The sequence below is a fragment of the Hypomesus transpacificus genome, chromosome 13 (genome assembly GCF_021917145.1).
Source record: "Hypomesus transpacificus isolate Combined female chromosome 13, fHypTra1, whole genome shotgun sequence".
NCBI lineage: Eukaryota > Metazoa > Chordata > Actinopteri > Osmeriformes > Osmeridae > Hypomesus > Hypomesus transpacificus.
In genome coordinates, this window is record NC_061072.1 from 14,223,718 (window position 1) to 14,235,561 (window position 11,844).

The 11,844-nt window shown below is 49.8% G+C and overlaps 2 protein-coding genes across 2 annotated transcripts; one reads left to right on the forward strand and one right to left on the reverse strand.

The window, feature by feature from the left end:
• The first annotated feature begins 98 nt into the window (after positions 1-98).
• On the forward strand, positions 99-7,515 carry papss2b (3'-phosphoadenosine 5'-phosphosulfate synthase 2b). The gene is made up of 12 exons (XM_047033049.1): positions 99-372; positions 1,428-1,542; positions 2,001-2,236; positions 2,533-2,671; positions 2,972-3,090; positions 3,403-3,516; positions 3,666-3,777; positions 3,864-4,069; positions 4,178-4,313; positions 4,503-4,771; positions 5,107-5,336; positions 5,558-7,515. The coding sequence occupies exons 1-12, from the start codon at positions 346-348 to the stop codon at positions 5,697-5,699; spliced, it is 1,845 nt and encodes a 614-aa protein (XP_046889005.1). The 5' UTR covers positions 99-345; the 3' UTR covers positions 5,700-7,515.
• On the reverse strand, positions 6,403-11,620 carry atad1b (ATPase family AAA domain containing 1b). The gene is made up of 10 exons (XM_047033080.1): positions 11,526-11,620; positions 10,894-11,078; positions 10,687-10,785; positions 10,432-10,552; positions 10,034-10,234; positions 9,748-9,854; positions 9,395-9,484; positions 9,142-9,192; positions 8,894-9,030; positions 6,403-8,683 (listed from the first exon to the last, which is right to left on the reverse strand). The coding sequence occupies exons 1-10, from the start codon at positions 11,587-11,589 to the stop codon at positions 8,563-8,565; spliced, it is 1,176 nt and encodes a 391-aa protein (XP_046889036.1). The 5' UTR covers positions 11,590-11,620; the 3' UTR covers positions 6,403-8,562.
• Positions 11,621-11,844: the final 224 nt, after the last annotated feature.

Sequence of the window (11,844 nt, forward strand, 5' to 3'; positions counted from 1 at the left end):
AGTCAAAGTACGTTCAAATAGTTCAGATATGTTGCTAAACTGGTTAGTTAACATGTTCTAATAATACGCATGTATTACTGACATACTTTAAAAAATAATTTGAGCCCCGGGTGGAAGAACGTCGTGTTCTTAGACGTTTTTCTGTGGCCCGTGTATCCGGTGTTCGGTGGGATTTGATGCAGGGAGGAGGGACGGAGGCAGGGCCAGTAGAATGCTACGTGTCCCGTGAAGGGCTTATTACACGTACTGTTACCCAGGCGATTCATTACTACGGAATAGTTACCGATAAAACACGAAATACCAAGGTCGACCAAAGCCTCGAGGTCTTTCTGCTAAAGTGGTGAGATGTCTGGAATTAAAAAGCAAAGGACGGTAAGTAGGCTAGGTGATGTGGGCTACTGCACTTGAAAAATACACTTCTCCCGAAACTATTTTACTCGTTAGCTGTAAAAAGTTTTAGAGAATGAGATGATAATCTGTGACTTCATTCGTATAATATGGGCGTCTTGCAACATATCTTTCGGAAGTGTGGAAAGTTCCGCTTTGATTATAGTAAAATGCTTTAAGTTTATGGACCAATATCAAGTTAGATCGACAATGAAGTTTACTGCCCAGTACAGACCAAATTCTTTCAGTATGGTACAAATAGTGTGTCTACATTTAAATGTCCTTTTTGGAATTAAAAGCACTGAGACAACACTGGAAACGCGGCATAAATTCCACATGTATTGGCTAATGATTTCAGTGATTTCCAGTGGACATTTTACTGGCTTGTTGCTGTCATATACAATTTAAACCCCTTGATTAATACAATTCAAATACATTTATACCTAACAAGGGTTCATTGATGAACTGCGTCTGAATCGTCCATATTCATGTGGATTTGTGTGTGTGTGTGGTGGTGGAGGTGGTGGAGGGGTGGGGGAGCGTAGGGGAGGAGAGGAGAGAGGGAGAGAGAGAGATACGGCTCTGGCAAGGCCAGTACAGCTCCGTCACCCCTCCCCATCCTGTACATTCATAGGTCCAGCTCTGAGGCTGGGAGAGTGCCTCCTCTGACTGAGCTGGCTGGAGTTGACATATAGCTAGGACTGCTTCTAAACCGGATGAATAGCCCTGTTTGTTCTCCTGCACTCTCTCTCACTCACTCTCCCTCCTTTCTCTCTTTCACTCTCTCCCTCCTCTCCCTCTTGTAATCTCTCTCTCCCTATTTCTCTCTCCCCGCTTTCCACGTGTTTTCTTTCTTCCAACATTATTTGCTCATTTGGAACAAGCAATTACATTATACATCCAATTCATTTACTAGACGCTTTCATCCACATACAAACATTACACACATATGTACACCAACCGATATTTACACTCAGTGTACGTGTGTGTGTGTGTGTGTGTGTGTGTGTGTGTGTGTGTGTGTGTGTGTGTGAGATCAGGATCTCCAGAGAGCCACCAACGTGGTGTACCAGGCCCACCATGTGAGTAGGACCAAGCGAGGCCAGGTGGTGGGCACCAGAGGAGGCTTCAGAGGCTGCACTGTCTGGCTCACAGGTGGGCATCGACCTTAGTGTCTCCCGTCCCTGTACCCTGCCTCACAAGCCCAGCTCTCGGCCATTAGACCAAGAGGACATTTGCTGGGAGTTTGGGGCTGGCAGGGTGGGAGCTGAAAAACCAACCACCTCTGCTACACTTCTTGACCCAGAATCAGAATGCAACTCAAAATGTTGTTGATCCAAGATGGATTTTATCACATTTACATTTAGTCATTTAGCAGACGCTCTTATCCAGAGCGACTTACAGTAAGTACAGGGACATTCCCCCGAGGCAAGTAGGGTAGTAGTGATCAGTTATGCTACCTGTCTAGTTAAACTTACTCACGGTTAACACCATGTCAAAACAGTCTTGTGTACCCGTCTGTGGCTTTGTCATTGGTTGGGAAGACCACAGTAAACAGAAGAAACTGGCTTCAGCTCGGCGGGCTAACATATCTGCCTGTGTGCCATCTCCAGGTCTGTCCGGGGCAGGGAAGACCACTGTGGGTTTCGCCCTGGAGGAGTACCTGGTGTCGCACGCCATCCCCTGCTATTCTCTGGACGGCGACAACATTCGCCACGGCCTCAACAGGAACCTGGGCTTCAGCGCCAACGACCGGGAGGAGAACATCCGCCGCGTGGCCGAGGTCGCCAAACTGTTTGCTGACGCTGGATTGGTCTGCATCACCAGCTTTATCTCCCCCTATACCAAGGTGAGCTGGGAGGGAGTGAGGGAGGGAGGGAGGGAAGGAGGGGGAGAGAAGACGTGAGGAAGGAAGAAAGGAAGAGAGGAAGGAAGAGAGTGAGTGAGTATTCAGAAGAATTAATGAATGGACAGATGAACTGAATTTGGTTGCGGTCTACAGATAATTTGGTTCTCTGTAGACTTCCCTGGAAGGGATTTTCACATTCGAATGGATTCAAGTGTTGTAACCCAGGTTTTCTCTTGTGCGTGTGTGCATGTTGGGTGCATGTTGTGTGTGTGCATGTGTTTTGTTTGTACGGGCAGGACCGTGCTGAGGCCAGGAGTGTTCATGACAGGTCAGGACTGCCGTTCTTTGAGGTGTTTGTGGACGCCCCTCTGGCCGTGTGTGAGAGTCGAGATGTCAAAGGCCTGTACAAGAAAGCCCGCGCTGGGGAGATCAAAGGTAGCCACCCGCTCTGCTCCCCTCTAGTTCACCATCGCCTGGCCCGCCCGCAGACCCAAATCAAGCACACCTTATTTTGCATCATATGGGACTACTGTCCCGACTGTTAACAGGGACTTCATGAATAGAATAAGCCTGCTGTATGCTCATATCTGGTGTACAGCTCAGCATTTGACTGCAGATCAAGAGGTTGCAGGTTCAAATCCCCTTGTGCCATACCTCTCTTTAAAAAAAACGGTCTGTTAGATGATTACTGGTTTTATTATTTTTATAATGATGAATATGATATCTTCTCCCCAGGCTTCACAGGTATCGACTCCAGCTACGAGTGTCCAGAGGCCCCAGAGCTGGTGCTGAAGACGGGGGACATCTCTGTGGATGAGTGCATCCAACGTGTGGTGGAGCTGCTCAAGGAGCAGGTGGGGTCGGGTTGCTTGCCATGACTACGCCTTGGTTACCATGCCTATTGCTTACCCCTGGTTACCATGACTACCCCCAGTCGTCGCGACGACCTGTAGATGCCGTGCTCCCGATGGCCTGGACCATGCTCCTCTCCATGGTTACTGTTGTTATTATTGAGGAAAACTCTTTTTGGGCTTTAATGCCCCATTTACTCTCATCTCACGTACCCCCTGTAGTACCCCTAGGGGTGCGCCTACCACCAAACGATGCTTTCGTTGTCTGTCCGCCTGGTCGCGCCTTGACCTGTGACCTCTGACCTGTATCTCCAGGGCATCGTGCCTACAGGGGTGACGGAGGAGGTGACGGAGCTGCTGGTGACAGAGAACAAGCTGGACCTGGCGCTGAGCGACGCCAGCACGCTGCCCACCCTCGGCATCACCAAGGTAACCAGCCATGTTCCATCCATGATCCCGCCCCCCCCCCCCCCCACGCCCCTGACTCTGTCGGCCTCCATCTCATTGGCTTCACTGCTCTCCCCACATTATTGACCTTCCCCACCCTGCCCCCCCACAACCTCACCTCTTCCCTCCAGCTGGACCTCCAGTGGGTGCAGGTTCTGGCCGAGGGCTGGGCCAGCCCCCTCAAAGGCTTCATGAGGGAGAGAGAGCTGCTCCAGGTGCTGCACTTCAACAACCTGCTAGATGGTACGCTGTCCTGCAAGTATGTTCAAGGGTACTTCCTCATGCAACCTCAGTGGCTGACCCCCGGAGTGCGTGTGTGTGTGTGTCAGGGGGGACCATCAATCTGTCCGTGCCTATCGTGCTGCCCGTGTCCAGCGAGGACAAGGAGAGGCTGGACGGCTGTGCTGCCGTGGCGCTGCAGTACGCCGGGCGCCGCGTGGCCATCCTGCGGAACCCGGAGTTCTACGAACACCGCAAGGAGGAGCGCTGTGCCCGGCAGTGGGGCACCACCTGCCCTCAGCACCCCCACATCAAGGTGAGGGTGTGTGTGTGTGTGTGAGTGTGAACAAAAACTGGGAGAGAAATAGAACGAAATAGAACTTCTACAAAACCCCAGAATGCTGAACAGACACATTTCCCGCAGATGATTATGGAGAGTGGCGATTGGCTGGTGGGTGGAGATCTGGAGGTCCTCGAGCGAATCCGATGGGACGATGGTCTGGACCAGTACCGCCTCACTCCACGGGAGCTGAAGCAGAGGTTCAAAGAGATGAAAGCAGGTGACAGTACATCCATTTGGGTCCTCTTAACTACAAAGGCAGGAATCTCCGTGTGTGTGAATCGACAGGTGTATTTCTCAGACCATCGATCTCCTGCTTTACCTTCTACATGCACTCTTTGTACACCGCTTTGGATAAAAAAATGTGGATTTAAAAAATCAAACAAAAAAACGTTTCCGCTCCCCCCAGACGCCGTCTTCGCCTTCCAGCTGCGTAACCCCGTCCACAACGGCCACGCCCTCCTGATGCAGGACACTCGGCGTCGCCTCCTGGAGCGCGGCTACCAGAATCCCGTGCTGCTGCTGCACCCCCTGGGGGGCTGGACCAAGGACGACGACGTCCCCCTGGCCTGGCGGATGAGGCAGCACGCCGCCGTGCTGGACGACGGCGTCCTGGATCCCGCCAGCACCATCGTGGCCATCTTCCCCTCGCCCATGATGTACGCCGGGCCCACTGAGGTGACTGCTGTCCTCCTCTTTTTCATGGGTCTCTCACACAAGAGTGGACGCCGCATGGGGGGTTTGAATACGACCTTGGCCGTATTTCGCCCTCTCTCTCTCTCTCTCTCTCTCTCTCTCTCTCTCTCTCTCTCTGTCTCTCTTTCACATGAACACTGTCCAGTAAAGCATGAAAAATGCTACCAAAATACATCGAAAACCAAGGAAGCCACAACTGTCCATGACGCTATCAATAGAACGTGTGAGAAAATCGCAGTGGGTTTCAGTGGAACCTCTTAATTTACTTTGGTCTCGTTTATTTGTATTTATTTTTGGTACTTTTCCGCTCTCATTAGGTCCAGTGGCATTGCCGGGCACGCATGATCGCAGGTGCCAACTTCTACATTGTAGGTCGCGACCCCGCCGGCATGCCTCACCCCTCGACCAATCAGGACCTGTACGAGCCCACCCACGGAGCCAAGGTCCTAACCATGGCTCCCGGCCTCACTTCCCTAGAGATCATCCCTTTCAGGGTGGCAGCCTATAACAAGACCAAGAAGGCCATGGACTTCTACGACAAGGACAAGTATGTCTGCTTTACTGTGTCTGTACCCATAGCTGTAGACGCAACAGGCTGGAGATACATTCCGTTCCCAAGGGCTTTCGATAACCTCTCATCCCCCCCACCGTGCTCCCCTTCCTTTCCCACCCCTGGTCTCATCTCCTCTACTGTCCTCCCCTGCCGGCTCCACTCCTCCCCTACCTCTCCCTTCTCCTCCACCCCTCCCCCCTCCCCTCCCCTCACAGACACGAGGACTTTGAATTCATCTCGGGAACAAAGATGAGGAGGCTGGCTCGCAGTGGGGAGAACCCTCCGGATGGCTTCATGGCTATGAAGGCCTGGAAGGTTCTGACCGAGTACTACAGCTCCTTAAACAAAGACAAGTGAACACACACACACCAAGGATCTGACACACGCTCATACGGTACAACGCAAGTTCTTTCTCTCACACACACACTCCATCCCACATACACATTCCATTTTATATATTATATATTCAGTATATTATCTATACTGAAGTTACTGAGGTCTAGTGGTCTAGGGATACTGTACACCAGTTGTGAATCATGTACTGTATAAGTCACTTGTGATTGAAATTGTAGTTTCATACTGTAAGGTGGATTTTAATCAACTTTAATGAACTGGAAATCATCTGGTTTGTATTTGGACCAAACTGAATCTACATATAATTTATTATCCAATGGTATGTATTTTGGGCAAAATGACTTAAAGGCTTGCCAGAATGAGTGTAAATGTTTTAAAATATAGTTTTATGCGTATGGTTTGTTTTTGTCTCACGTCTAAGGTGCTTAGTACAGATAGACGGTTTCGATGTTGCGCTACCATGCTCAACTGAATGAACAAAGTGGGAACATGTAATCGTTGTACTGTGGGATAACTACCAAGTAAAGAAAGGGTGTCAAAGGGTTTTCAAGCAGCCTATCTCAGACATTTATATAAATGTATATTTATCAAACAATGCCATGGTGCCTTACCTTTCAATGCTAATATCCAGTATAAATATGCAATATTTTGTAAGTCAAGATCCATACTAATAAAAGCTAATGATAAAAGCTAATATGGACCTACATTCAAATGTATTGTTTTATTTCAGCATTCATCAGAATCCAGACTCAAACATCTCCATGTTAACGTAAAATTGTCTGAAACAAAAATTCAGACAATACTTCAAATTTGTTGTTAATCAAATTCAGAAACATCTTAACAACATTATATTACATATCCACATACAAGTAAATATAAAATAAGTCAAAACTTAACATAATTCTCTACACTCTCTCTCACACACAGAGAATGTCAATGGAGATATTGCTCATCCATGTCATCCACATTCATTGGCAAATTATCCATATGACATTGTATTAAATGTACAGTGAACAGATGCTAATCTCTGAGACGCACAGGAAAATCATGTTCCGTAGGTTCTCTACCTTCCATTAGCCTGGTTCTACTGACCGTTACAATGATCAACCATTCATGACAGGCTGATGAGCCTGATCATGCTGATGTATGGCCAGACCAGAAGAGAGGCAGGGCAGAGGGAGAGGCAGGAGAAGAGGCAGAGCAGGTGAAGAAGCAGGTCAGGAGATGAGGCTGGGGGAGAGGCAGGGCAGGAGATGAGGCTGAGGGATAGGAAGGGCAGGAGAAGAGGCAGAGGGAAAGAGCAGGGCAGGGGGAGAGAGCAGGGCAGAGGCAGGGCAATAGGCAGAGGCAGGGGGAGAGGCAGGGCAGGGGAAGAGGCATACATGCAGCTGTCACTCACTCTGCCCTTAACCAACATCTGTCTTCAACAACAACAGAGGGGGAGGAGGGCGGAGTGCTGAGAGCTGATTGGCTGGCTCGATGAAACGCACATACACACGACTGATCCCACTTCCAGCTGTGAGGGCGTCCAACTGTGTGGTCAGCTACCTAGCCGGTACAAACACAAAGAAACAGCTTGGCCACTCATAACCACATCCACACAAACCAACTCGTCTGACCAGTTCCTCAAGACACGTGATGAATAAATACCTGTAACGACTATGTAGGCTCTGGCCTTTCAATTCACCACCTACAACTACTACCTAGCAACATCAGCTAGCTATCAGCTATGGTACAGCCCGGCCAGGCTAGCACTGCGTCATTATGAACGACCAAAAGGCCATGGAGCTGTAAACCTGCCTGGAGCATGTAGTTTGTCCCTTTGTCCTGTTGACCACTAACAGCAGAAAGAGACACTGCGTTCCACAATGTAGTCTAGAACAAAAAAAGTAACATGCATGATATAAATTATTCGTATTAGTCCAACGCAAGAACCTGACGTGCTATACAAGCAGCTCTGACCGACTAAACAGAAAAACAAGAACTGCGCCTCGTTTGAAGAACACACCCCACAGTTAAAAGTGATTTAAAAAAAAAAGTGGCACATTATATTCACGACATTCCTTTTTTTTGACATATGTACAACGTTCTTCAAGAGCTTCAACTGAACGTGTCCTTAGTCCTGATGTTCCAAACCTCCTGTGGAGATTCGACGCATCTCGAACTAAAACAGCCTTCCATGCCCAACGGAACAAGCCCCGCCTCCACGCCACACCCCTCCAGCAAAGCCTTCTGGAGGAGAGCAGGTGGAGAGCAGGTGAACACCATAGCATGGGGGTCAGCATAGTTCTTATCAGTTCAGTTCTTCTAAGTAGGATGATGGGTGTGTGTGTGTGTGTGTGTGTGTGCATGTGTGAAGGGGCTGGGGGGGGGGCTAGACCAGTATTGCTGTGGTGAGTGGGTCGGCTAGATCACCAGGGAGGACTACAGTCTCAACACGCCACGGTCCTGCCACAGAAGGTGTCCAAACGGCCCATGACCCATCAGCAGAATCACATAGTAATACCTGACCTGAACATCCAGTCAACTGGGATGAACGCTGGTTATGACGATATCAGATTAGGAGGACAGCAGTGATAGTGAGATTATCCACCTACATCACAGTCCAATGTGTATAGACACAAACAGGTCAGATAGTATTAAGTGATATCCCTGTTATTTGTGGGTGATGGACTGAACCCCCCAGGAATGTTCCATATGTCACAAAGCAAGTTTACCAGGTGAACACTGCAGGCCCCACATAGCAGAGAGCTATATATAGCCATGTGTGAGTGACTGATAGCTAGCTGGCTAGGTATGTGGGGGTCCTGCTTGGTCATTCCCCAGGTACTACAGCCCCCAGCTCCCCCCCCCCCCCCAGGCTAGCTCAGTCCAGCGCAGCGTGCATAAGGACGCCCTGGCCCCCCGCAGACTTGGACTTCTTCATCTTCTGGAAGGCTTTCTGCAGGTCCTGTTGCTGGATGGGCCGTATGTGGTCCTCATCCAGACTGGGGAGGGCAGGGGGAGAGAGAGAGAGACCAAGGGTGGGCAACACAGTTAGGAACCATAATATATGAACAGCACTTTGTATATAATGGCAAGATGCAAAACCATTTGAACCACTGATCAAAAACAGGGCTGAAGTTCTGGCTCTTCGTGGTCCTCCAGTGTTCCAGTAACATCGAACCAGGAGGAAGAGGAGGAGCATGCGGCGGTACCTGTCGTTGATGTGGCTGTTGTGGATGAAGTCTCGCACGCAGAGCAGCGCCGCGTCGCGACACATCTCCCTGAGGTCACTCCCCGAGAAGCCGTCCGTGTCCTTGGCGATGTCGCCCAGGTCAACCTCCGTGTCCACCTGGTAACAACGAGAAGAGTGTGTGTGGGGGGGGGAGAGGTCAAACTCGACACCCGGGAGCAAGCGCACGGGGCAGGGTGTGACAAGGGGGGGGGGGTCTGGGTCACTCACGCTCTCGTTCTCCAGGATGAGCTTCAGCACTTCTTCCCTCTGTCTGACGTTCTGCAACCAGGGAAACCACAAACGTGGGATCAGTCCAGTTTGAAGGAATTTCCTCAAATAAAAACAAACCTGGCTGGCAGTGAATTCAAAATGGCCTATTGATAAGACGTGCCCATGGACAGCAGGCTTGGGCCTAGACCAGGTTCAACCCATGCGCGGCCCCCAGGCCTCCGTGTCTGGTGTGGGCATGTTGACCACTCACAGGCTGGTTGATGTGGAAGCGGGTGGGCATCCTCCTGAGAATGGCAGAGTCCAGGTCCTGAGGACGATTGGTGGCCCCCATAATGATCACCTGACACACACGCACACACACAGTTTACACATGGTCCTTCACCATCAGAACAGAAGCTGTATTCAGTCATCGCCTTTCCTTATCCATCTTCCGGTCACACAATACCAGACCCCAATTACAATACAGGTTTACCCCCCACTGAATTTACACACCGAACCTACACCAACAGGTTCATCCACATAGACCTCCATAAGGCTGCCGGTTTGGGGGTTTAGGCCCAGATTCAGGCCTGAGCCCTGGGTGAGACAGCTACCTAGACCCACCTGGCAGTTGTAGTCTGTGTCCAGCCCATCCCACAGGCTCATGAACTGGGCCTTCATCATGGCTGTGGCCTCGTGGTCTGAACTGGACCGGCTTCTCAGGAACGAGTCTGGAACAACAACAACGAGAGTCGTCAACAAAGAACATCGGAAAAAGCTGTGGTAAACAGCACACCATCCTATGTAGGCGTCAACGGCTTCGGTCGAGCCACCCACAGGGGCATGTTCACCAGTGCCTCTCAAGGGACGGGGGGGAGGGGAGGGTCTGTGCTGAGGACAGCCTACCCACCTATCTCGTCGATGAAAATGATGGAGGGCTGCAGCTTTATGGCCAGGGAGAAGACCGCGGCCGCCAGCTTCTGGGATTCGCCGTACCACTTGTCCGTCAAGGTGGACGGCTGCAGGTTGATGAAGCGGAAGCCCGCCTCTTTGGCCGTTGCCTTGGCGATCAGCGTCTTGCCACAGCCTGGCGGGCCATACAGTAGCACGCCTGGTGGCAGAGAGGAGCGGTTAGAAGCTCCAAGCTCCAACTAGCTCCAATATAACCCTGAAGCGGGACAGGATCTATGACTAACAATTGCTTATCCAGCATATTTCTTCAGTGTGAGTCACAGCTGTTGTGCTCTTAAGCAGGACACATTACACATATACTATGTGTGTGTGTGTGGGGGTTGGGGTGTGTTTCACCTTTAGGGGGCTGAAGCAGCCTGGATCCCTCAAACAGGTGTCTTTTCTGGATGGGCAGTATGACCGTGTCTTTGAGTTCATTGATGACGTCATCCAGACCAGCAATGTCGCTCCAGGTAATCTGAGAACAGGACAGGAACCAGTTTGGGTTCCACATGTGCAATGTGTATCACCCAACAGGTGTTGAAGAAAGATGTTGACCATGTGTTTCCCTTCCAGAGCTACTGGGCACTGTAGCCAGATCCCCTCTCTCACCTGCATGGTTAGAGGATCCACCAGGTGAGCAGCGATGCTCATCTCGTACTCTGACAGCTTGACATTCTGCACTCCAATCTGCTTCATGAGCTTCTCAGCCTGCCAGAGAGAACACAGTGCTCTGTGAAGAGGGAGAACATTGGGCTGTCCAGTCCCATTCATCTAACTGACTCTGGTTGTAAGCCACGCCACATTCACCCAACTCACCTGCTTCTGCGCCTCAACCTTCTGCTTTCTGGTGGGGTCAATGGCGTCGACCATCCACTTAATGGTGAAGTAGGTGACTGCTCCAAATATAGTCAGCCGGAATAAAAGTCCTATTACTTCATTCCGACCCAACGGCCGGGCGATGTTCTCGGTGGGAATCTCTTTGAGCACCATCTTCTCAGAGACTTGGAAAATGAAAGAATGCTGAACGGCATTCACCCCACACTGTTGCTGCTAGCCATCTATGCCGGTGATGTTTGAGATTGCGATTGAAATGTTTAGGTTGTCGATAACATGACTCAACGGGCATATGTGAGTGAAATGCGAATAACAACGCAAGGTAATAGGTAACAGAGTTCGGTTGTTGTATAGATAGGCGTATAGTTAAGTTTTTTTCGAAATATTACGAAAGCGAAAGTCTGATACTGTTAGCTAGCTTTGACCTTCCTGAGCACCATGTAGCGTGACACAGTCAGACAGCAAGCCAGCTGTTCTTAGGTGACAAATACCTTTCACAATCGAATCACTTGTTAAATTATGAGTATACACATATAACTAAGACGCCGACATACACATTTTGTGGGGAAAACGATTAAAGATTCACGGTAGCAAGAAATCGAGCAGTCACTCACCTCGGCAACTTAGATGCTTCCTTGTTGTACTCTCTCGCCTCCCCGAATTCCCCATCCATGTCATTTCTTGTTGCCCCCTATCGGTTTGGAGTGGACTCTTTAGATTTGGATCTGACAGAACCTTTCCCTTTGATGGTAGAAACATCGATGATCAATTAGTTAGCTCTCTTTAATAAAGTATTTATTTATCGAAGGTCACTCACTAACATCCATTATACATTGCGCATTGCAGAATTAATCAAATTGAAAAAAAATGACATCCCAACTACGCATCTGCGTTACAAATCAACCCGGTAGATGGAGCCGTAACACAACACGC